Source organism: Sardina pilchardus, chromosome 10 (assembly GCF_963854185.1).
Source record: "Sardina pilchardus chromosome 10, fSarPil1.1, whole genome shotgun sequence".
Lineage (NCBI taxonomy): Eukaryota > Metazoa > Chordata > Actinopteri > Clupeiformes > Clupeidae > Sardina > Sardina pilchardus.
In genome coordinates, this window is record NC_085003.1 from 9550914 (window position 1) to 9574395 (window position 23482).

The following is a 23482-nucleotide window of genomic DNA, read 5'->3' on the forward strand; positions in this document are numbered from 1 at the left end:
AGTTCAGGAGAACATAAAAAGCCAAGATGCCGCCTAAGATGACCTCAAGTCGCAAGCATCATTTGAAGGTTAGCCCTCTTAGCTCTTTCTGAGGGTATCTGACCCCTTCTGCGAACTGGTATGTCAACACGTGTCCAGTTGTCACATTGTTTTCTTGTTCACAGAGTGTAATGCTTGCGATTGCTGAGCAACGTATGGAGAAGGAGAAATCTGAGATTGTAGCAGCCAAAGAGGCCTACCTGAATGAGAAGTGTCCTGAGCTTTCTCTGCCCGGCACTCTTGAGGACCTTCAGGTTATTTAGGATTCCAATAAAATGATAATGTTGTTTTGAACTAGACAGTTTTGAGAATAAAGACAGTAAAATATCTGCCCTTATAGCCCTTTTCATCTCGCATCGCCCCTAAAGGTCACCACAGTTTGAGAATCTCTGGTCTAGAGATCCATCTTAATTACTTCATATTAAGATGTTTATCTTTTTTACGTTTGTAATGTTGTTTAGAAACTGTGCAAAGAGATCCATCAGAAGATTGACAAAGCGGATGAGGAGAGATACGACCCTGATGCCAAAGTGACAAAAGGAGCTAAGGAGGTGATTTAGTTAACACATCTATATGTAATGAGTGTGTGGAATGCGTGTGAAAGATAATGCAAAAAGTAAGTGTTTATTATGCCTCCTCAGATTGAAGACCTGATGCTCATGAAGGAAATGAATGAAACGATTTTGTGAAGAAATGAAAAAGAAATGCTGTTCCTATTGCTGTGAAAATGATCTGTATTGCATCCTTAGATTGATGAACTGAAGTTCAAGGTAACTGACTTGAAGGGTATGAAGAAACCAGCTCTGATGAAAGTACGTATGTCTGCCGATCAGATGCTTCAGGCTCTGTTGGGCTCCAAGCACAAGGTCACCATGGACTTGAGATCCAACCTGAAGCAGGTGAAGAAGGAGGTCAAGCAGGAGGCGACTGGCGACTGGCGCCAGAACGTTGAGGACAAGAAGGACAAGAAGAAGATGTTTGAGGGTGCTGAGGCGTAAATTCAAGAGGTGAATTTTTATGAACTCCACGACATTAAGGTTACAGTTAAAGGGTCCATGTCTATGATCTGCTAATGAAGGATAATTCTAATCAAAAAAGATCAGTTAACTCTTTTCTACTCTCCTACAGACTCAAAAATTTGACATCTGGCAGAAAAAAAGCACTGTAAACACGGATAAAATGGATGGACTGGGGACATTTGTTCTTTTTGCTTAATGTTTTTTTTATGCTACCTATACCTTGACAGAAACAAATGCCGTTCATTCTCAAAATGCACTGAATTTAGATAGAGTAAGGATGTCACTGTTGCAGACCATACATATTAAACAATAGGCTTTAATGTTCCTACTGTTATGGCTTTTTGTGTTTTGGTAGAAATAGATTTGACTCTTGTAGCGAGTATTCACCTACTGTATGCGGCAGATTCATTTCACAAGATATCCCCCCACCTACAGTAGACACACACAAACATACAGAACACACACCATACACACATCTTTTTTGGCACTCTGTCTTTCCCACCATGACATGCTCTCCGTCAGTCTTACTCATGGACAAGTTCAAGTGCATTTCTTTGGGATCTAACTTACGCACATTTGTAGTTCAGTGGAAGCCTACCCAAATATCAACATATTTTGGTACAAGTCGGTAGCCTGGGTTTTCCCATACTGCCTTGACGTGGTAGGCGTTAGCCAGGCTAACAAGTCGGTGCAATGGTGAGTTATATTTTGCTTTCCATGGCAACATCTTTTAAAGAATGTAACTATAGTGTTATTATTCTATGACAATATCACATACCTGACTTTATGAAATATATGAAAATGTGACACATCAGTTAAATCTACAAAGACACGTTGTCTGTGTTTGAACAAACTTGGTTCCTCAAGTTGTCTCCTTACAGGGTTCAAGAGGATGGATACGCAGTAGAAAGCCGAAGCCATGAGGATGGTGGCAGGGAGTGACCAAACGGAATACAGCAACTTGAGGAAATGCTCCTCCGTCTGTTTCAAGGTCCACTTCAGCATACAGTACACACACTTACAGGGGAGCTGCACCAGGTGCGTAACTGAAGCGTTCCGTTTGTGACACATAAAATCCGTTTTAGAAGACTGTTGTATTTTTTTCGAACGTACGCACCTTGTCTGGTGGCATATGAAAAATGTGACACCTTGATTCAGTCTGTAAAGAAACTTTTAAAGTGTGTTTTTATCAAACACGGCCCTGAAGTTGTCTGCTGACAGGGTCAAGAGGACAGGGGAATGGAGAGCTAATGAGAAGACTGCAACAAAAATAGATATCCCCCCTCTAATTCATGTTGATATGACAGGTATACTGCAACACACACACACACACACACACACACACACACACACGCACACACACACACACACGCACACCCACACACGCACACACACAAACACACACAGATGTGTGCGCAACCACTTCAGCCACAGCTTGTGGGTAAGAGTTGTAAGTGAAGTGCTTCTCTAGAGAGCCCTGTAGCCATTGATGCTGTGGGAGGGGAGAGTGCGGTTTAATTTGACCCCCCTGTCCCTTTTTGTTCCCCTCCAGGCGCAGGGGATGCAACCAATGACCTTTCAGTACCTGCCTGGTAGACCTTTTGGCGTCCTGGGCTGGAAGCCCCAGCTGCTAAGTATGGATGCTGTCCCAGATTACATTACCATAAAGAGAAAAGTCTTTTTAATTGCTGTGGGATGCTGCCAGCCTTATATACCAGATCTGACTCTTGAGCTGATGCTAGTGGTTGCCCGCCTCTCTACCCTTGAACTTTCGCCACCCAGTTTCTTGTCAGGTGAGAGATTTTTGCTTTTACTATCTTGGTGATGGATTTTATAACTCCTTCAGTGCTGTGTGTAATTGTAAACCGTCCAGATATATTTTATTATAGTTTCCAATTATATAAAATTAACATTTATATATATATTTTTAATCATCCTGTCTTCCATGGTCACTGCGCTCAGCATTCTGGATTATTATTTTTTTTTTTTTATCTAAATAGGGCTTACTTCTTCCCTCTAGATATTAGAGGCTTAATTGTATTTGTTTGTTTCCAATTGCAATTATCTCATATCGTAATCTCATGTCGTAACACACATACAGTAACATGAGTACAGACATTTATGCAAAACATTTGGCAGATTAATTTAGTTATGTTAGTTATGGCCAATAACCATAACCATAAGCATAACCAATGGTGATTTAAAATGACACACGTTGAATTGTAATTGATGAAATACCAGAGAAATAAAGGTGTGGTAGGTTGAAATAAAAGGTGTTGATGAAACACTCAGTGGCTGTATCCTTGCTCTCGCCTGGGGCACTTCATTTGCTGTTATAGGAGACACTTAAATAATAATAATATTAATAATGATCATCTTTATTTGCATGGCACATTTCATACACAGAATGCAGCTCAAAGTGCTTTACATTTGGGACATGCAGCACAATAATAAGAGGAACAAGTCAATTATCTCCGTTGTTGTGGCTGCTTATGATCTAATCAGCATCTTATCAGAAATACAGAATAGAACATCAAAACATAGAACATAGACAACATAGAAAATATGAAAGAATATGTAGAACAGAACATATAACACAATAACAGAAAATAATCAGTCAGAGGAAATTAACTACAAGATAAGATGAGTTAGCTAAAGGCTCTCTTATGTTTCCATGTCTTTTAAGGATATTCACTGAACTCCCATGTCCTGTTTGATGTACAGAGGCAGGGTGTTCAATATATTTGGGGTATAATGGTTAGAAGCAGCTTCTCCACTTTACTTGTGGAGCACTTTGGGTACAATTAAAAGATTAGCATTAGATGGTCCGTCCTCTGTAGTTGATAAGATATTAAAATCTTGGAGATGAAGGTGCTATTCCATGTAGAGCTTTGTAAGTAATTAATGTAACCTTAAATCAATTCTATAGGAAACAGGGAGCCAGTGTAGTTCAGCTAACATAGGGGTCATACGGTATGCTCTCTCTTCTTGGTTGTAGTTAAAAGTCCAAGGCCTACTAGCATGAAACAGTTTGGCATGGAGTGGGCCTCACTCTAAAGTTGAACGACACTTGATCCAGTGAGCCTGGGACACGACGGTTCGTTTTGTTGGACCAAATTCTGCCTCTGTTAAAAGTCTAACAGGAGAGTTCTGTATGAGTTCCAATTTCTTAAAATGTTTTTGGGGAGACCAGTAAAAAGTTAATTGCAGTAGTCTAACCTACTTGTCGTTTTTTATGTTGTTGAGATGAAAAGGGCCGCACTTTGGCAATGTTTTTGAGGTGGAAATAGGCTGTCTGAGTAACTTTACTGATATGGGGCTTGAAGCTTACAGTAGCTCCACATCTAAGATGACACCTAGGCTTGTTACTTTTTGTTTGACCTGGTGTGCCAGGTTCCCAAGATTTACTAAGAACGATGTCTCACTTTGATTTTGATCCAACAAAACAAACCATCATGTCCCAGGCTCCCTGGATCAAGTGTCGTTCACCTTTAAAGTGAGGCCCACTCCATGTCAAACTGTTTTATACTAGGCCGCTTGACAGATGTGATATATCCGTGTGAGCCACGTCTGGAAGATAAAACTCAGCCAACTTAGTTCACATGGGATTTATTATGTTGGTTATTCCCGCTTAGATCAAGATAACATAAAAAAAAGCCAAGATGCCGCCTAAGATGACCTCAAGTCGCAAGCATCACCTGAAGGTAAGCACACTCTTTCTGAGGGTATCTGACCCCTTCTGTTAACTGGTATTTGTGAACACATGTCCAGTTCTCACATTGTTTTCCTGTTCACAGAGTGTGATGCTTGCGATTGCTGAGCAGCGTATGGAGAAGGAGAAGGCTGATGCTGAAGTAGCCAAAGATGCCTACCTGAATGAGCATTGTCCTGAGCTTTCTCTGCCCGGCACTCTTGAGGACCTTCAGGTAGTTTAGTTAGGACTCCAGTAAAATGGTAACTGTTATGTTGATCTAGAGTTAAGAATAAAGACAGTTGAATATATAATGTAAAATAAATATGACAGTGAATAGGAATATTAGTAAACAATAGGTTTGGTCATTCAAGTTTAGTAACTTGAAAAGGGTTACCATTGTACTGAAAAAAACAGTGCAAGAGAGTCAAGACATTTGAAGGATTATTTATCTAGAGATCCATATTAATTATTTTATATTAAGTTGTGTATCTTGTTTATGTCTGTAATGTTGTTTAGAAAATGTGCAAAGAGATCCATCATAAGATTGACAAAGTGGATGAGGAGAGATACGACGCTAATGCCAAAGTGACAAAAGGAGCTAAAGAGGTGATTTGGTCAACATATCTATAAGTAACATGTGTGGAATGCGTGGGAAAGATCAGACAAAAAAAAATATTATGCCTCCTCAGATTGATGAGCTGAAGTTCAAGATAACAGAGATGAAGGGTATGAAGAAACCAGCTCTGAAGAAAGTACGTATGTCTGCCGATCAGATGCTTCAGGCTCTGCTGGGCTCCAAGCACAAGGTCACCATGGACTTGAGATCCAACCTGAAGCAGGTGAAGAAGGAGGTCAAGCAGGAGGCGACTGGCGACTGGCGCCAGAACGTTGAGGACAAGAAGGACAAGAAGAAGATGTTTGAGGGTGCTGAGGCGTAAATTCAAGAGGTGAATTTTTATGAACTCCACGACATTAAGGTTACAGTTAAAGGGTCCATGTCTATGATCTGCTAATGAATGATATTTCTAAGCAAAAAAGATCAGTTAACTCTTTTTTACTCTCCTACAGACTCAAGAAGTTGACATCTGGCAGAAAAAAAGCACTGTAAACATGGACAAAATGGATGGACTGGGGACATTTGTTCTTTTTGCTTAATGTTTTTTATGTTCCCTATACCTTGACAGAAACAAATGCCTTTCATTCTCAAAATGCACTGAATTTAGATAGAGTAAGGATGTTACTGTTGCAGACCACGCATATTAAACAATGGGCTTTAATGTTCCTACTTTTTTGGCTTTTTGTGTATGTTTTGGCAAACATAGATTTGACTCTTGTAGTTAGTATTCAACTGTGCGGCAGATTTATTTAGCAAGATATCGAGTTTGCCCACCCCCCACCCCGCCCACCCACCTAGACACACACAAACACACAAACACACACCATACACAAACATACACACATCTTCTTTGGCACTCTATCTTTCTCTCCCTGACATGCTCTCCATCAGTCGTACTCATGGACAAGTTTAAGTGCATTTCGTTGGGATCTAAATATGCAGTGGATGCCTACCCAAAAGTCAACATACTTTGGCTCAAGTCGGTGCAATGGTGAGATATATTGCAACTGCCTAAAGATGCCGCATCTGTTGTCACACTGACATCCCAGTTGCTCTGGTTACACCAGGAGTTTGTGTTGATAGAGAATCAGGTCCAGTTGTCTCTAACATGACACAAAATTACATCTTGAAGGTATGTATCTGTACAATAGAAGTAAGATGTAAGCTTGTTAGTCAGACATCTGGAAAAATGTGTCATTCCTCTGTCTATTTTAAGCAAAGCTAAACTGAGCTGGATTTGCAGGAGTGGCATGACCTTAAACAGGGAAGGATATTTTGTAGCATCAGATGCTGCCAGCCGTGAAAATGAGACCTGTCTATTCTGCCAATGCCAGTGTTGCTCATCTCTACCCTTGAACTCACACACCCCTAGTTCAAGTTCAAGTTTCAGGTAAGGGCTTTTTATTTGCTATCTTGCTGAGTAATTCAGTAGTTCCTCCAGTGCTCTGTATCTCAGTGGGTCATTGTAAATTGGGTCAAGATATATGTTAATTAAGTAAGACTGACCATTATAATACAAAAACAGAAATGTATGCTTTTTTTAATGTTTCTTCCATGTCTGGGTATTTCTGAAATCTTAACGTTTATAGAAGGTCTTACTTCTGTCTTAATGATCAAAATAAGGCATTTCATTGATTTGATTACAATAATATTTTTGAATATTTTGATTTGATAAAATGCAGACAGAGCTGTCCTCTTGTAGATCTACATGTGCGTGATGTAAATACAAAGATCAATGTGAAATATGCTTTAGATTGATTTGGTAATGTTCAAAATGGTAGCCTGTGTTTATAACTGATTTGACACAAAGAGATGTTAAAAATGTTGTTTACCTATGGCAGTACTTTTAAAGATGATAACTCTGACAGTAATGTTATATAACTGAGAGAGGCATCAGAGGCAATGTCTCCCTACCCTTAATCTGGGGCACATCATTAGTCACATGAGATGCTAGCCTGGTTTAAGGCAGCTCTGTTTCAGATGCCCAGGAATCAAGTGTCTGAAATCATTAAAGTGATACCCATTTTATGGCAAACTCTCCTGCCCATTGCTGGCCAGCTGGACCCTGAAAATGCAAGTGCAAGCTATTGGGGAACTTTAAAACCTAGTTTATTTTTGGGATCTGAAATCCCACCAACAATAATCTCATGTGACATCACGTGAACTATGTCAGTTTCCTTGTAAACATGTAAACACACATGCTAATAAGATATTGGACTGTTCTTTACACTTGAGCAGCTACTAATCAGCTCAGTTATACAGTAATTATGAGAATCCTGTTAAGAACATCATCTTGGGCTTTGGGAAACTCTGATCTTGTGATAGTTTTGGGACTTTCATTGCTGTTACTGTAATGTAGTTTCAACTTGATTTGAAACTGTCATATATTGTCTCTGGATAAGTGTGTCTGCCAAATACCATACCCATAGCAAACAACTAGGTGACCAATCAAGAAAATAATGGACACATCAATCAATTATGTAAATAAATGAATAAATAACACATTATTATTATTATTATTATTATTATTATGTATTGCAATCTTAGCAAGCTAGGCTCTCCTGCTTCCTGTCCACATCTTCTGGTTCCAATCACAAACTAGCTCATCCAAAAGGCGCACCCGGGTCGTTGGTCTGATTAGTTGAAGGACAATCCAAAAGTGAAGAGTCATTTGAACTATGCCCATTGATCATGCCTCTTGTGCAGAAATAAAGCGCAGACTCCCTAGCCTGACCAGCCAGACCCACATCAAGATGTACTGTAGGGTCTGGAAACTCACCATTAGGCAGGGCTCAATCGGAGGGGTGGGATAAACAGTTGTATTTCAGTGTTAGTAAATACAAAAAAATCCATTGATATTAACCACTTAAAGTAACTACTTAAAGCAAAACTAATATAGCTCCAAAGGTATATCCAATTTCACTGTAGAAGGGCATTTTTTTACATGGGTTAAATGGATGAGGGGCGCCCCTGATTATAAGAAAAAGGGTTGATTTGGTTGCCGAAATGTCCAGGGTTTTTTTTTCACACCAGGGTGGCAACCCTAGTGATAGCCAGACTAAGCAGCCACATCACTCTTCCACCAACTTGTATTTTATGTCATACAGTGCCTCCATGTGGTGCGATTTGGTATTACATGATTCTAACTGGTTTACATGCGAAAAGGACAGCAACCTAAATGTTGCTGGCTGAGTTTTCACTACTCAATGTTATGCAGTCTTATTACTTCACGCAATACCTCAGTCCTTATTGTTTGTATCTAATTGCTACTAAGGCCTTCCATACAGCAAAAAGCACCATACTGGTGTTGGTAGGGCCACGCTAGACCAGTAGTCAATGCCATTTCAGAGAAAAAAGTAACAGAAAAAGTATCAGAGTGGATTGATTGGGTGGACAAAGCTTTAGGTGGTTTACTGTACATTAGAGGGGTTTAAAGACTCATCTCTTCAGCTACATTCTCTTAGAGTTATGGTTTGTATATTTATGGTTTTGTTTATTTTGATTATTTATGTTTATTTATATAATTGTTATTAGTAGTATTTTGCTTACCATAGGCTTGTAGCAAAAGCTGTAATTTCTAACTATTCTGTGTTCATATTCTGCAAGTTGCTTTGGACCAAAGTGTCTGCTAAGTAGCCACAACTATAACCATACCATATGCAATCCAGAAGTAATTGATTCTTACAGAGAACTAAATACTGTATTCTCTGAAAATGTGTTCATTATCAAAGCATATATATATGGTATGTGCATGACAGTTCAATTCGTTCACACTGGATTTACTTTCTTTTGTTATTCCCTCTTAGATAAAGAGAACAACATCAAGCCAAGATGTCTGAGTAAGTATTTCCTCAAGATACATTTGGCTGGTATTAGCCTATGTATTCATTTTGTCCTTCTTTCTTTGATGCTAAACCTTGCTTTTCCCCTCAGCAAAAAGATGACATCGAGTCGCAGGCATCATCTGAAGGTAAGTCCTTGCTTTCAGTTGGCGTCATCTCCAAGACTGGTCCCTTGTGTCTACAGCAGTGGTGCCCAGATTCTTCCCAATAAAGGGGCAAAATGCATGTGGGTGAAGGGCTGCAGCCGAAATATGTTGAGTTATGACACTTCACAACGCATCATTTATTTGTCAGTATGCCACTGCTTCCATGCTGATCCCAATAGTGGTGGACAGCACTCCATGGCCGTGTCCTAAAGTCAAGGGCGCATGCTGGATAGTACCGTTCTTTCCAGTAGCGTCTTAGTTAGCTTGCTCCTCAGTATGCGTCCCTATTTTGGACAGCACAAAGTAGTTGGCATCACCTGACTCGGGGAGGGGGGTCTGTTGCTTGACGATTTGCATGACGTGTGGAGCTTGACCTGCACTGCGCAATGGATTATGGGATATCTGAGGCCAAAAAAGATGCATCGATGCACACTTGGAAACCACGGCAAACAAAGTACCCATCTAGTGAGAGCGCTTGACTTTCGGACAGTCTATTCTGACGTAACTTCCTGAAAATGCACGCTGCCCAGTGTGTGTACTTATGATTCAGACACAGCCCATAGGTGGTGACCCCAGCTGTATTCACTTGTGTCATGGATCTGTTGACCCCACCCCCTCACCTCAGCGGTTCTCAAGCTTTTTCTGTCATTTCCCAATTTAGAGGTGGAGGAAACCTTATCACCCGGCAAAATGATAACGTTGAAATATTATTTCATTTCCTGTCCTGGTCCGCAGCATCGGATGATGTTTTAATTTATATGTCGGCCTGTTCATGACCCCTATGTTTGTGTGTGGCTCTTGTTCTTCCCGCCCCACCTGTCATGTCTCTATTCTCCACTAGAGGGGCTCGCCCCACAGTTTGAGAACCATTGCAGCACCCCAACACCCCAGACGCCCCATCCCCTCCCCCTCATTGCCACATGTAAAACTGTGGTCAGATGATGAACTGCATCTAACCTTTGTAAATCCGTTGGGACAATTGACATACGTTTAGGACTAATGGTGCAGCCCTCGCTCTCTCTCTCTCTCTCTCTCTCTCTCTCTCTCTCTCTCTATATATATATATATATATATCTTCGTGCCTCTGTCTCGGCTCTTCTGTCTTCAGAGCTTGATGCTTCAGATTGCTGCAACACAGCTTGAGTAAGAGGAAGCTGAGGCCTACATGAATGAGCAATGCCATGCTCTTAGTCTACCTGGCCGGTGTTGAGGAGTCAGTCAGGACTCCTCAGGTGAAATTTTAACCCTGTTAGAAAAATGAAACTATAAAGAATAGGCATATTAGGATACATAGTTTTTAGCTAGTTTTCATGCCATAGAGATCACACAGCACGTTATTCACAACCAAACACCATTTAGCACAATTGTTGGTAACTTGAATAAGTGGAAGAGACCAAATATGCTTTGCCGCATAGGCCTACAATATAATTTATCTAGGTTATTTTTCCTAACTTTGAGTCGTAGCCGACCTCAAACATACATTATCTCTCTGATACCTGAACGCCATGTTGTCCATGATCCCTTACCTATGTTTGTTTTCACAATGTCTGTAATGTTTTGCAGAAACTGAAGAAAGAAATCCACAGCAAGATTGACAAAGTTGATGAGTGATACAACGCAAATGCCGAAGTGACAAATGGAGTTAAGGAGGTGATTATTTTATCATGTCATCCCTTGTCAACTCAATCGTCCAAGTTGTGGGTAATGTTACCACCAAAAGTACCCAGTAAGTTACAAGACTATAATATGAATCTACCCATGTTGTTTGGCATGATTAATTGGCATGATACTTGTGGCATGTGAAGAGACCAGCTGCTACTTCAACTGTGTCAGATAGCATTAACTGACACACATTAGCTGCAAAAACCCTGTGCAGCTAACGTCCATCTGGCAAAAACCCTGTGCCGCTAACGTCTATCTGGCAAAAACCCTGTGCAGCTAACGTCCATCTGGCAAAAACCCTGTGCCGCTAACATCTATCTGGCAAAAACCCTGTGCAGCTAACGTCCATCTGGCAAAAACCCTGTGCAGCTAACGTCCATCTGGCAAAAACCCTGTGAAATGTAGGCTACTATATAGGCACCAGGAGTAGCCTGATAAACACATTGTAACCATGTACAAAGTGGATGGAGGAAAAAGACCAAGTGATGTGCTTCTTTGCTCCAGGTCTTTTATGTTGTCTGTGCGTCTATCTTGACAGAAACAAATGCCTTTCATTCTCAAAATGTACTGTATATAGAGCAGACATGTTTGCTAGAGACTGCAATCATTAAACATACAATGTTTAAAGAGTTCATCAGTATTGGCATTTTAATGCATTATATATTTTTTTAGACACGGTCAGTAGTATTCAGACATGAGGCTGATTCATTCCACAAGATGTCGACAGAGATCTGTCTGAGATCTCCTCCTCCACAGTCTCTCTCTCTCCCACACACACACACACACACACACACACACCCTATACACACCATGACTACATTCTCTTTCGTCACACTCTCTCTCTTTCTCTCTCTTTCACACACACACACACACACACACACACACCCTAAACACACCCACCCACACACACACACACACCCTAAACACACCCTGTACACTCATCCTCTGTAATGTAATAGCAGCCATATCATTTTTATTTTGTAATGCGTGTTTGCAGCGCAAGGAGAAACCTGCGGGTTGGTGATATGGTGAACTATAATTTACTTTCCCTGACTAAACAAGCAATTCTTTCACAGAGTATAACTACTCTTTCTTTATTTTAATGAAATTATCATTAAATATATGAAAAATGTGACAAGTAATTAAAATGGGCAGTATGGGTAGCAAACACTCACAGATGGGTGAGCAACCACTTCAGCCACAGCGTGTGGGTAAGAGTTGCAGGTGAAGTGATATCCAAGAGAGCCCTGTAGCCATTGATGCTGTGGGAGGGGAGAGTGCAGTTTATTCTGACTCGCTGTTTCTCCCCTCCAGGCGCAGGGAACGGACCCAATGACCTTTAAGTACCAGTCTGGAAGACCTTTAGGTGCCCTGTGCTCACAGCCCAAGCTGCTAAGTCTGGATGCTGTCCCGGATACATTACCATAAAGAGGAAATTCCTTTTTTCTGCTGTGGGATGCTGCCAGCCTTATATACCAGGTCTGACTCTTGAGCTGATGCTAGTGGTTGCCCGCCTCTACTCTTGAACTCTCGCCACCCAGTTTCTTGTCAGGTGAGAGATTTTTGCTTTATTGGCTGATTCATTGTTCCTCCAGTGCTGTGTTGTAATTGTAAAGTGGATCCAGATATATGTTATAGTTGGTAATTTTATAAAAATCAATATTTATGCTTTTTGTATCATAATTTCTTCCATGGTCTTTGTGCCCAGAATTCTTGATTGTTTTATGTAAAAAGGTCTTACTACTTCTCTCTTGACTATAGAGTGTAGAGGCTTAATTGTTTTTGTTTGTTTTTGATTACAATTATTTTTTAAACATTGTGATTAAATCCAAATAGACGATCCTCTTGACATAACACTTATGACATGAGTACAGAGATTCATGCAAAAAATGGAGCAGATTCATAGTTATGTTACTAATGGCATTGACATAATTGTAATTGACGAAATACCAATAATTTGAGTAAGATTGAAAGTATGAAACAGGGCATTTGCATACGTATAGCTGTGGAGATGATTAGACTATAAGAGTTAAGGTGTGGTAGGTTGAAATAAAAGGTGTTGAAACACTCAGTGGCTGTGTCCTTACTCACACCTGGGACATTTAATTTGCTGTTATAGGAGATACTCAATCCCAGGCTACTCATATCAAATGTTGTTCACCTTTAGAGGGAGGCCATAATGTTTAATGGCTGCTTGTGAAAGCCAACACAAGCTAGGGAAACAAATTACTCTGCTGTGAATAAACATCTATATGGCAATGAATGAACACTACAGGTGCATGGTTTGGAAGAGTAGAACATCCAGTATTCAACAACTCAACATATTTTAACCGAGCCAAGCTAAATTCTCCTTTCATAGCTTTCATTAGTATTGCGATATAATTGTATCACATAGGAAATCATACTGTCCACCGCGAATGTAACAAAATGGATGTATGAATTAAATTTCAGCAAATTGTCGAGTGTAAATTTAACAAGAACATTATATGCATTCATGTCTAGATTAATTTATATGCATCCCCAAAAATAGCCTCACAGCTGAGTTTGGAAAGACTCTTCTTCCCAGTCCCCTTCTTCAGTTTCCTGCTGCACAGACAGCTTTGCCCTGCCCACCTACAGTAGTGTCTCAGCCAGCAGAGGACCTGGCCAATCAGCAGCGAGAAAGGGGATGACGTTGGGAATCACGAATCAATATGATTGGTTAGGCTGGGCGGATTATTTCAAAGTTACTTGAAATAACGTAGTGAGGCTGGAAACCAGGCTACTTAAATACAGAATCAAACTGAGAGATTTACGTACTTACTGATTTAAATGTTAATTTGAGGTCCTCGGCCTCATGGGGTTCTGGAAAAATACAAAGTGTTGGATTAGAGTTGTCTTGAACGCACGTTTATGTTCCTAACGGAATTCCTCCATGACCCTGCACTCCATTACACAGTGCCACATGTAGTATAAAGTGGTATTACGAGAGACCCGGCCAGCTGTTAACTGCGTTGCACAGAGCATAGGCATATTGGCATTGCACCAAAACAGTTGTTTCTTCATATTGTGTTACTATTTCTATTTTTGGGCATTTGATTTATTTGATAAAAAAAAAAACCCAGCAAAAAAACAGCAAAACATTGCTCCTTTAACGGCATGACAACAGCCTAAATGTTGTGGACCCAGTTTTGCTGCAGAATATAATGCAATAATTGAGGCATAGGCACATACTGTAGTTCTTAGTGGCATAGGTGTGTAATCCAGTATGAATGTATACTTGCATTAGAGTTTCTGTATACAATATTTTTGAAAATATCTTGAAGACAAATGTGATATACGGTATCTATGTGAGCCACGTCCGGAACAGTTCACTTAGTTCACATGGGATTTATTATGTTGGTTATTTCGGCTTAGGTCAGGAGAACATAAAAAGCCAAGATGGCGCCTAAGATGACCTCAAGTCGCAAGCATCACCTGAAGGTAAGAACACTCTTTCTGTGGGTATCTGACCCCTTCCGTTAACTGTGAACACGTGTCCAGTTCTCACATTGTTTTCCTGTTCACAGAGTGTGATGCTTGCGATTGCTGAGCAGCGTATGGAGAAGGAGAAAGCTGATATTGTAGCAGCCAAAGAGGCCTACCTGAATGAGCATTGTCCTGAGCCTTCTCTGCCCGGCACTCTTGAGGAACTTCAGGTAGTTTAGTCAGGACTTCATGTTATTTTGATCTAGAAAGCTGTGAGAATAAAGCCTCAAGTGGTATGTAAAATAGATAGTGAATAGACATATTGGTAAACAGTATGTTTGGTCATTCAAGTTTAGTAACTTGAAAAGGGTTACCATTGTTACCAAAATAGTGCAAGAGACTTAAATATGTTTGGCCAATTGAGACATTTGACGTGTATCTTTTTCATGTCTGTAATGTTGTTTAAAAACTGTGTATCTATCTGTGATGTGTCAGAAAATTTGCAAAGAACTCCATCAGAAGATTGACAAAGTGGATGAAGAGAGATATGACGCAGATTCTAAAGTCACAAAGGGGGCAAAGGAGGTAATTTTACAAAGATGTGAAAGATGAATGTAAAAGAAAATGTGTTTGCCAGAGATTGGCAAAAAAAAATACCTGTTTATTTTTTTGGTGTTGCGTCCATTAGGTTGAAGATCTCAGGTTCAAGATAACAGAGATGAAGGGTATGAAGAAACCAGCTCTGAAGAAAGTACGCATGTCTGCCGATCAGATGCTTCAGGCTCTGCTGGGCTCCAAGCACAAGGTCACCATGGACTTGAGATCCAACCTGAAGCAGGTGAAGAAGGAGGTCAAGCAGGAGGCGACTGGCGACTGGCGCCAGAACGTTGAGGAGAAGAAGGACAAGAAGAAGATGTTTGAGGGTGCTGAGGCGTAAATTCAAGAGGTGAGTTTTTATTAACTCCATTAAGGTTAGAGCTGAAGCATTCATATTCATAGTCTGCTGATTAATATTGTCTCAGTAAATTTAGCCTCTTGTTTATACTTTTCTGCAGGCATAAATTCAAGAGGTGAGTTTTTATGAACTCCACGACATTAAGATTACAGTTGATGGGTCCATGCCTATAATCTGTTAATGAACGATAATTCCAGGAAAAAAAGGTTAGTTATCTCCTCTTTATACTTTCCTACAGTGTGTCCCCAGAAGTTGATATCCACCTCAAAAGTGTTGTAAACATGGACAGAAAGTGGATGGCAGGAAGAAGATGGATTGAGGCCTTTTATGCTTTTTCTTCATGTCTTTTTATGTTCTCTAAATCTTGACAGAAATGAATGACTTTGCTTATCAAAATGCGGTATATTTATCTAGAACAGACTTGTTATGGTTACAGACTATGTTCATTAAACAATGCGTTTTAAAGTACCTACTGTTTTGCCTTTTTTTTTATACATATGTTTTTACGGACACAGATATAGCATTCAGCTTCAAAAGCTGATTTGTTCCACAAGGTGTCGACAGAGCTCTCTCCTGTCTGTCCCGATTCCCCTCCCCCCCTCCTCTCTTTCTCACACACATGCACAGACACAAACACACATGTCATGAACACGTTATCTTTCGTCACTCCCTCTCTCCCTGTCATGCTCTCTAGCAGTCTAACTAAGGGACATACACACACACACACACACACACACACACATATATAAATATATATATATTTACACACACATCCCATACAATCTCTGTTTAGTAATGCTTGTTAGCAAGTGCTCCTACCTAAAAGTTTGCACTCTTGAAAAAAAGGTGAGTTCAATTTTGCTTTCCATAATTAAACATTCCTTTTCTTCCTTTTTTATATTGATTTTTCTACTGTTACTTTTATTTTATTCCATTTTTAGCAAACCCCTGATTATATATATATAAATTGTAACAATTGCGGCATGTAGATTCTCAGGAAAAAGCACTATGGTACTTATGTTTGGCCAAACTTGGTCCTGATTTTGTGTCCTAACAGAGTCGAAGAGGGCAGGTGAAACCAGCAGTAGAAAAAAAGACTAGAGGATGAAAAAAAGACAAGGGGATGAGGTCAGAGAGGAAGCAAACCTGAAGAACCCACCCCCGGGTAACAGGTACACTACTAGACCTAACTACCACCGCCACTTTCACTCAGACCCATATAGCACACACACACACACACACACACACACACACACCACATTTTACACACTCAACGTCTCAATATTGACCCTTGGTGGCTATTCGTCATTACTGGGGTGCTGGCAAATGCCTCCTGATGCAGCTAAATCTAAATGTGTGTTATTTCTAGATGGATTTGTCACATTACCTCATTATAATCATACACATCCAATCACATCGGTTCTCCACACTGAACGTCCATGATTTAGTTCTTGGTCCACCTCCCCATTGTAGCAACATCGGTGATGCTGATATAATTTCTGTGAGTGGAGAATGTCGTCCAGTCATGTGAACACTGCCCACTACTGACCATCCTCAGACATTATGTGATTTCTACTGTATTTCTCCCTTGATTTGGAGATCACATACAAAAAATGCTCTTGAAGACCTCTGGAAACAAACCGATGAATCACTTGTATTTTTTTTTTTTTACTTTTAAAAAGTCTATTCTTGTGTACCGCCATCAAAAGTGGTTATTGTTTTGTCCTTAAGCCTACTGTGCACCTTTTTAAATAAATGTTGTTAACCATGCATCTGGAAATACCGGTATTCTTCTGTCTATTTTAAGCGGTGCTACTGTGAGTGGGTGCTACCAGGAGTGGCATGACCATAAAGAGGAAAGGATATTTTCTGGTGTCGGATGCTGCCAGCCTTATATACCAGATCTAAGGATTGCATCGATGCTAGTGGTTGCCCGCCTCTACCCTTGAACTCTCACACCACCCAGTGCTTCTTGTCCAAGTTTCTCGTCAGGTGAGAGATTTTTTTTATCCCTTTGCTATCTTGCTGGTTATTCTTCTATTTCCTCCTGTGCTGTGGTATCTCAAGTGTTGTATTGTTTAGTGGGGGCAAGGAACATGTTACAAGATTCCAAAGATTAAAGTAATGCTGGAAATGATGATATTGAAACATCATGAACACTTTCTTTTCGTGAGCCTTTCCTGTCCCTACTTTTAAGTCTTTCATTTACAGTCATATTTTGTCTTATCTGTTGTTTATGTTTATTGTAGTGAGATCACATTTAAAATTGTATGATTAGAATATGAGAAGCCAATTCCTCTTGTAAATTCACATAAATGACCTGAGTGAAGATAATGTGAAACATAGGCTACAGATGGATGAAAACCTATGTTTGTAACTGACGAGATATGAACAATTCTTATAAAAAAAGATCCTTAAGAAGAAGTAATACAAACACAATTAACTATAGCATATGATTAAAAGATGGTTGAGATGAGTCAGATCAGATTGATTAAAAGGTGTTACAGAAACATTCAGAAACGGTAGCCACTCTCACCTGTAGTGCTTAATTTTCTGTTACTTGAGACAGGTCTCTTCTTGACCTTATATCTAAAGATTGTTGCAGACACCCAGGATCAAGTGTCTGTCGTCTTTCAAGCGAAACCCACTCCATGACAAACTGTCCTGTCCCAGTCCTCGAGTGCTCTTAAAAGTTAACTTTAAAACCTAACTGCCATTCTTTAAATATTTGTCTGGACAGTGTATTCAAAGCAGTATATACCATATTCAACATTAATTTATACATATCTTGCCACAGCACTCTACTATATCTTTGGTCAGCATTGTTTTTTCTTCACATACCAATAGTGTTAACTACAAATAGCAGTTAATTGCCCATTGCTATAGTCGACACCAGTGAAGTATTTCAAATTCCTGCTGTTCCTTGTATCGTACTACTAATACAGAAACACAGAGATCCACATGTAAAGTGGAGTACTAATGTGACCCGTGACTATGCCTTAGAATCAAGCTCACTTTTAATTACACTGTCCTGTTCTTCCAGTCTTCTACACAGAACACATTTAAAGCTGTATTAATTGGTATTACTAAGAATGGCAGGCATGACAACTAAATACATAGAAAAACGTTGAATGGACATAATTAAGAAGACTTTGCATCTGAAACTATTCTGTGAAAAACTATTTGGACATGTGGAATAAATTAAACCGGCATTTGGGCAGACACTTTAAAAAAAAAAAAAAAAAAAAAAAAGTATTTTCCGGAATGTAGAGTTTGTGGATCTCCAGCCTGAAGAAGATTTCAATTAATCAACTTAGCAAAGTGACAGCAGCCTAAATGCCACGGTATCAGCTTTCGCTGCATGATATTAGGCTACAGGCTGATCCGATCACTTTCAGTGTAATTTTGGTTTGCTCTCGAAAGTAACGCCCATATAAAAAAAGCCTCACAAGGGCCTTCCACACCACAGCAAATATATGACACTGGTCCAGAAGTCACAGCATACCATTAGACCAGTTGTCAAATCCATTTAAAATAAATGTAAAAAAGCTGATTGTAGGGACAAAGTTCCATGTGGCATAGCGTAGTAATCCAGTATAAATCATGTCTTGCATACATTACAAGAACCAAGTCTGTAAAACAAAATATTTTATTACCTTTAGTTGATTAGTAGCCTATATGTTTATTTCCCCCTCTTAGGTAAAGAGAAAAACATCAACAGCCAAGATGTCTGAGTAAGTACTCTCCCATGTTGCCTGTTGCTGGTGTTTGTATGCCTATAGTCGGTCAGTCTGTTTTAATCTGTACATTTTGCATTTCCCTTCAGGAAAAAGATGACATCGAGTCGCAAGCATCATCTGAAGGTGAGCCCTTACCTTCAATGGGAATCGGATTTAAGACTCACACTTTCTATTCAGTAATTTTTTCAAAAATGTGGAATTCTCTGCGGGCCATCAATCTCATTCCTCATATTCCTGTCCTCAGAGCTTGATGCTTTCAATTGCTGCAACGCGGCTGGAACAAGAGGAAGCTGATGCCGTAGCAGCGAAGGAGACCTACCTGAATGATAATTGCCCTGCCCTGGACATGCCAAGCAGTATGGAGGACCTTCAGGTAGCCTGGCCCTAATTAATGCTAATTATGGATATCATCTAAATAATTGCCTTTTAAAAAAGTAAAGTAAAGCCTTTTTAAAAAACAAATACACACACAATAATAATGATTTAATGGCAATATTAGGAAACTCTGTTTTTACTAATGCCTGAACGGCATTGTGACCAATATAGTACTGTATACAAGCTGTTTGAGGTTGTAAAGCCCAGATCACTTCAGTAAAGCTGCAGGACATAGAACCACTGCTTAGTTATTTAAACCATGATCCATGTTTTGTCACAAATGTATTTTGCAATTTAAATTTAAGCAGTATGTTTTATTCCAATGAAGTACCGTGAAACAAAATATTAGTTGTGTGAATGGTTTAAATATTACCACAGTATTTACAAAATCGGTCCAAAAGACCAAATATGCTCACTACTTGTAACTTGTGATTGGTAAAAAACTGTGTATCTATCTGTGATGTGTCAGAAACTGTGCAAAGAACTCCATCAGAAGATTGACAAAGTGGATGACGAGAGATATGATGCAGATGCTAAAGTCACAAAGGGGGCAAAGGAGGTAATTTTACAAATATGTGAAAGATGCATGTAAAGGAAATGTGTTTGCCAGAGATTGGCAAAAAAAAAATGCTTATTTTTTTGTTGTTGCATCCATTAGGTTACAGATCTCAAGTTCAAGATAACAGAGATGAAGGGTATGAAGAAACCAGCTCTGAAGAAAGTACGTATGTCTGCCGATCAGATGCTTCAGGCTCTGCTGGGCTCCAAGCACAAGGTCACCATGGACTTGAGATCCAACCTGAAGCAGGTGAAGAAGGAGGTCAAGCAGGAGGTGACTGGAGACTGGCGCCAGAACGTTGAGGAGAAGAAGGACAAGAAGAAGATGTTTGAGGGTGCTGAGGCGTAAATTTGGTAAGTACACATTTAAAAGTCCAGCTGTTCAGATCCTGAAGTAAAAGGTGCATTTAGACATATAGTTTTGTGGTGGAATGTAGACAGCATATGTTACGGCAAGACTAGCAACTGTCTTGTGTTTACTGTTCTGCAGCCTCAAGAAGTTGGTGAACGTTTGGACGGAATGGACGGCAAAAGGAAGATGTGTTAGGACGTTGAGGCTTTTTTTTTTTCCCAATTTTTTTTCCACCATTTTTTTTTGTTTTGAGTTGAAACATGCATTTTGTTGTACAAATGTACATAGCAGATGTACCTCAGTTACAGCCAAGTCATTAAAAGATCACTTTTAAGATCACTTTCTCTTCTGGCTTTTCAATGCATGAATTCTGTAGATAGACATATCTCCTCCTCTACTAGCTATAGGAAGTAAGCCTTTCCACCACAAGATGTCAACAGAGTTCAGACTTTCTCTCTCTCTCTGTCTCTCTGTCTCTCTCTCTCTCTCTCTCTCTCTCTCTTTCTCCCCCCTCTCTCTTCTCTCCCTGACATGCATATACACACATACCAACATATATACACCCTTTTCCTCCTCCCCTTCTCGCTCTCTCATGCCCTCTTGGGGTCTCCGTTAAGGACAGTGAAATGTAAGCCCATCTTGTTGAGGTAATGAGAGACTGCGGAGTTCTTATTTAGTAATGCATATTTGCTGTGTCAGTGAAAGAGATGAAGAATGTTGACCCAGTCCCAGTTGTATTGTTCCAATGGTAAGTTCACACTCAAAACAGAGACAAAAAAAACCAGATCATTTGCACTTAATACTGTAGAATGCTTAGAATATTTTTTATAATTTGGAACCAGTTTTAACACTTACCAAACTTTGCAGTAAAATGGAAAACATTTGATCTATGATCTATTTGTTTTGAATGAGTCTATATATGAAACATCCAAAATTCATAGCAAGTACTCTTAACATGTGAAAGAAGTTTTTTCCTCTGCGGAATATCCCCTCTTGGCAATCATAACTAATGTTTGCATCTCTTAGATGAAGCGGGGATTAGGAAAGCAGGATCTTTTCATACTTGATGCAGATCTGGATCGTTCACTCAGCTGGGTTCTGACAAAGATGAATCAACTTTAATATAATAAAGATGCTGGCACCAATCAGCTGGGATCTGATGGTTCCTGAAGAGGAAGATGGCAGTCACAGCGCCCCCACCCTTCTGTCAACGTAATAAGTAAGGAGCCATTAACGTTATCAACAATGAAAAGTCATTCATATGTTGATACAAGCTATTTGCACTGTGTGCAAACTCTGCCTTGGGTGTCATCCGACACCACTCTCATGTTTACTTGACCATGTTGACCATTGATAAATAGTTAATTATGTTTTATATATAGGAAATCAAATTACTTTATTTTCAGGTTAGTTTACCATGAGTCATGAAGTTTCTTTGCTGTGTCAAGCATATGGCTGTATAATACATGGCCACGTGCTGGACTAAGCTTCTACCTAATACTTCTACCTAATGCTAAATATTTCAGAATGCCCAAAATCACAGCTGATCTCAGGTTGATGTTGTTTACCAAGGTGTTAAATGGTGGAATCCTGTTTTGCAATTATGTAACAAGTCTTCCCCGAGCATGACATCGTCAGTCGTCTTTACATCTGGTTACGCTGAATTCTCCTCAGTCTATTTTAAGCAAAGAAAGTATTTCTGGAAAGCGGGGAAAGATTGTATTTATGGGGACCAGGCATGTTCAGCGTTACCATAAAGAGGGGAGGTTTTTACGTGGCGGCGGAGGGTCCACCATATATACCAGATCTGACCATTACTTGTGTGCCACTCCTTCTCCGTCTTCTGTCCTCCACCTGTCCAGCCTTTCTGTCGTCCACTTACTCATAGGTGAGGGTTAACACTTTGCTATGTTGTTTACTATGGTACTATGGATTGTTCTGAGTTGTTATTCATCTATGGAGCAGCTGTCTGTTCCCATAGATTATATGTGGTTTGGAATTCTTTGGACTTCTGGGTAATTTAGGGCAGTGAATGCTACCACTGGTGTGGTTTTTAAAGAACAGAATCAATAAAATCTGGTTATATGGCTGAACAGAGTACATTTATTTAATGCTGTTTGAGGACGAAATGGATTAAGATGGTTTTTTTTGTTTGGGAATACTATGTGACTCAAATGGCTGGTTGATGAAATATCATAAATGAAAGGCATTATGACCAATCACTTAGGAAATGGTTTTAGTTAAGCGATAGATAGTAACTTACTTTGCATTGATTTACATTTAAATTGAGCAGGATTTGTGGAATTGGGAAAAAGCTTGCAGCTGATTGAAAATGTCAGCAAAGGATGATTGTTAGATCACAGAAGAAATTTGGCTCCAGAATACTTTCTAGTTTTTGTTTTTTTGACTTTACATACAAGTCTTGCACTTTACCTGACTTCTGACTATGGCTATTTTTGATAAAAAGGCAATGGCTTCAGATCAGATCCTTCCCTATCTTCCTGATTTCACTTGCTTGTGTTGTTTATATCAAGGAATGCCTCCTTCAGAGCACAGAGGCCAACTACCACCAGAAATATAAATACAGATTAGATTTTTTGGGCTTTTGGTAAAAGTTTAGACCTGGTTTGTGTGGATTGCGGCCCTTCTTGTTACCCTACACCCATGCAGTATTGTTTTCCCCCTTTAGTGGAAAGACTCCTTATGTTACCAGGAGTAAGTTGCTGTGCACGCTGAGGTGTCAATCTCTCTCTCTCTCTGCCCATAACCAAAGGAATTCTAATTATGGCTATGGCTTTTAAACTGCTCTTTTGCCTTGTGGATATTGCAATTCTTTAAAAAAAGTTGAAAAGATGTAAAAAATAATAATAATTTTGTCCACTTTTTTTGTGAAAAGACACATGCATTAGTGGACATACTATGCAGAAGCCAGCTTTCTTTGTATAAAAGGGAGCTTGGTGAAGCTGGATGTGAATTAGTGTGTTGATTTGGGTAAACAACTGTAACCATGACTTAAATATAGTTGCTGTTTCTTTGT

At 39.7% G+C, this 23482-nt stretch overlaps 4 protein-coding genes and 1 long non-coding RNA gene across 6 annotated transcripts; all 5 read left to right on the forward strand.

Moving 5' to 3' along the window:
- LOC134093610 (troponin I, fast skeletal muscle-like) lies at positions 1-1393 on the forward strand. The gene is made up of 5 exons (XM_062546753.1): positions 1-68; positions 165-293; positions 501-590; positions 789-1046; positions 1168-1393. The coding sequence occupies exons 1-4, from the start codon at positions 27-29 to the stop codon at positions 1035-1037; spliced, it is 510 nt and encodes a 169-aa protein (XP_062402737.1). The 5' UTR covers positions 1-26; the 3' UTR covers positions 1038-1046; positions 1168-1393.
- A 1387-nt stretch (positions 1394-2780) lies between these two features.
- On the forward strand, positions 2781-6037 carry LOC134093608 (troponin I, fast skeletal muscle-like). The gene is made up of 6 exons (XM_062546749.1): positions 2781-2851; positions 4694-4762; positions 4856-4984; positions 5269-5358; positions 5442-5699; positions 5821-6037. Exons 2-5 carry the CDS (start codon positions 4721-4723, stop codon positions 5688-5690), a joined length of 510 nt encoding a protein of 169 aa, XP_062402733.1. The 5' UTR covers positions 2781-2851; positions 4694-4720; the 3' UTR covers positions 5691-5699; positions 5821-6037.
- Positions 6038-9026: 2989 nt separating this feature from the next.
- LOC134093611 (uncharacterized) lies at positions 9027-10517 on the forward strand. The gene is made up of 3 exons (XR_009940365.1): positions 9027-9207; positions 9302-9338; positions 10465-10517. It is a non-coding gene; the product is annotated as an uncharacterized LOC134093611 (long non-coding RNA).
- Positions 10518-12363: 1846 nt separating this feature from the next.
- Positions 12364-15888, forward strand: LOC134093609 (troponin I, fast skeletal muscle-like). Of its 2 annotated transcripts, none has more exons than XM_062546751.1 (7): positions 12364-12570; positions 14415-14480; positions 14567-14695; positions 14961-15050; positions 15154-15411; positions 15497-15535; positions 15659-15888. In XM_062546751.1, the coding sequence occupies exons 2-5, from the start codon at positions 14439-14441 to the stop codon at positions 15400-15402; spliced, it is 510 nt and encodes a 169-aa protein (XP_062402735.1). In that variant the 5' UTR covers positions 12364-12570; positions 14415-14438; the 3' UTR covers positions 15403-15411; positions 15497-15535; positions 15659-15888. The 2 variants fall into 2 exon arrangements, with proteins under 2 accessions (XP_062402735.1, XP_062402734.1); XM_062546750.1 differs by having other exon boundaries at positions 12396-12570; positions 15521-15535.
- Positions 15889-17277: 1389 nt separating this feature from the next.
- Positions 17278-20784, forward strand: LOC134093605 (troponin I, fast skeletal muscle-like). Its single transcript, XM_062546747.1, has 7 exons — positions 17278-17412; positions 19120-19154; positions 19247-19283; positions 19405-19533; positions 20005-20094; positions 20194-20447; positions 20584-20784. Exons 2-6 carry the CDS (start codon positions 19147-19149, stop codon positions 20440-20442), a joined length of 513 nt encoding a protein of 170 aa, XP_062402731.1. The 5' UTR covers positions 17278-17412; positions 19120-19146; the 3' UTR covers positions 20443-20447; positions 20584-20784.
- Positions 20785-23482: the final 2698 nt, after the last annotated feature.

Coding starts and splice junctions, on each gene's coding strand:
- LOC134093610 (XM_062546753.1), top strand. CDS start 27: ATGCCGCCTAAGATGACCTCAAGTCGCAAGCATCATTTGAAG. Junction 69..164: donor GTCGCAAGCATCATTTGAAG/GTTAGCCCTCTT, acceptor TCTTGTTCACAG/AGTGTAATGCTTGCGATTGC. Junction 591..788: donor TGACAAAAGGAGCTAAGGAG/GTGATTTAGTTA, acceptor TTGCATCCTTAG/ATTGATGAACTGAAGTTCAA.
- LOC134093608 (XM_062546749.1), top strand. CDS start 4,721: ATGCCGCCTAAGATGACCTCAAGTCGCAAGCATCACCTGAAG. Junction 4,763..4,855: donor GTCGCAAGCATCACCTGAAG/GTAAGCACACTC, acceptor TCCTGTTCACAG/AGTGTGATGCTTGCGATTGC. Junction 4,985..5,268: donor GCACTCTTGAGGACCTTCAG/GTAGTTTAGTTA, acceptor AATGTTGTTTAG/AAAATGTGCAAAGAGATCCA.
- LOC134093609 (XM_062546751.1), top strand. CDS start 14,439: ATGGCGCCTAAGATGACCTCAAGTCGCAAGCATCACCTGAAG. Junction 14,696..14,960: donor GCACTCTTGAGGAACTTCAG/GTAGTTTAGTCA, acceptor GTGATGTGTCAG/AAAATTTGCAAAGAACTCCA. Junction 15,051..15,153: donor TCACAAAGGGGGCAAAGGAG/GTAATTTTACAA, acceptor TGCGTCCATTAG/GTTGAAGATCTCAGGTTCAA.
- LOC134093605 (XM_062546747.1), top strand. Junction 19,284..19,404: donor GTCGCAAGCATCATCTGAAG/GTGAGCCCTTAC, acceptor TCCTGTCCTCAG/AGCTTGATGCTTTCAATTGC. Junction 20,095..20,193: donor TCACAAAGGGGGCAAAGGAG/GTAATTTTACAA, acceptor TGCATCCATTAG/GTTACAGATCTCAAGTTCAA.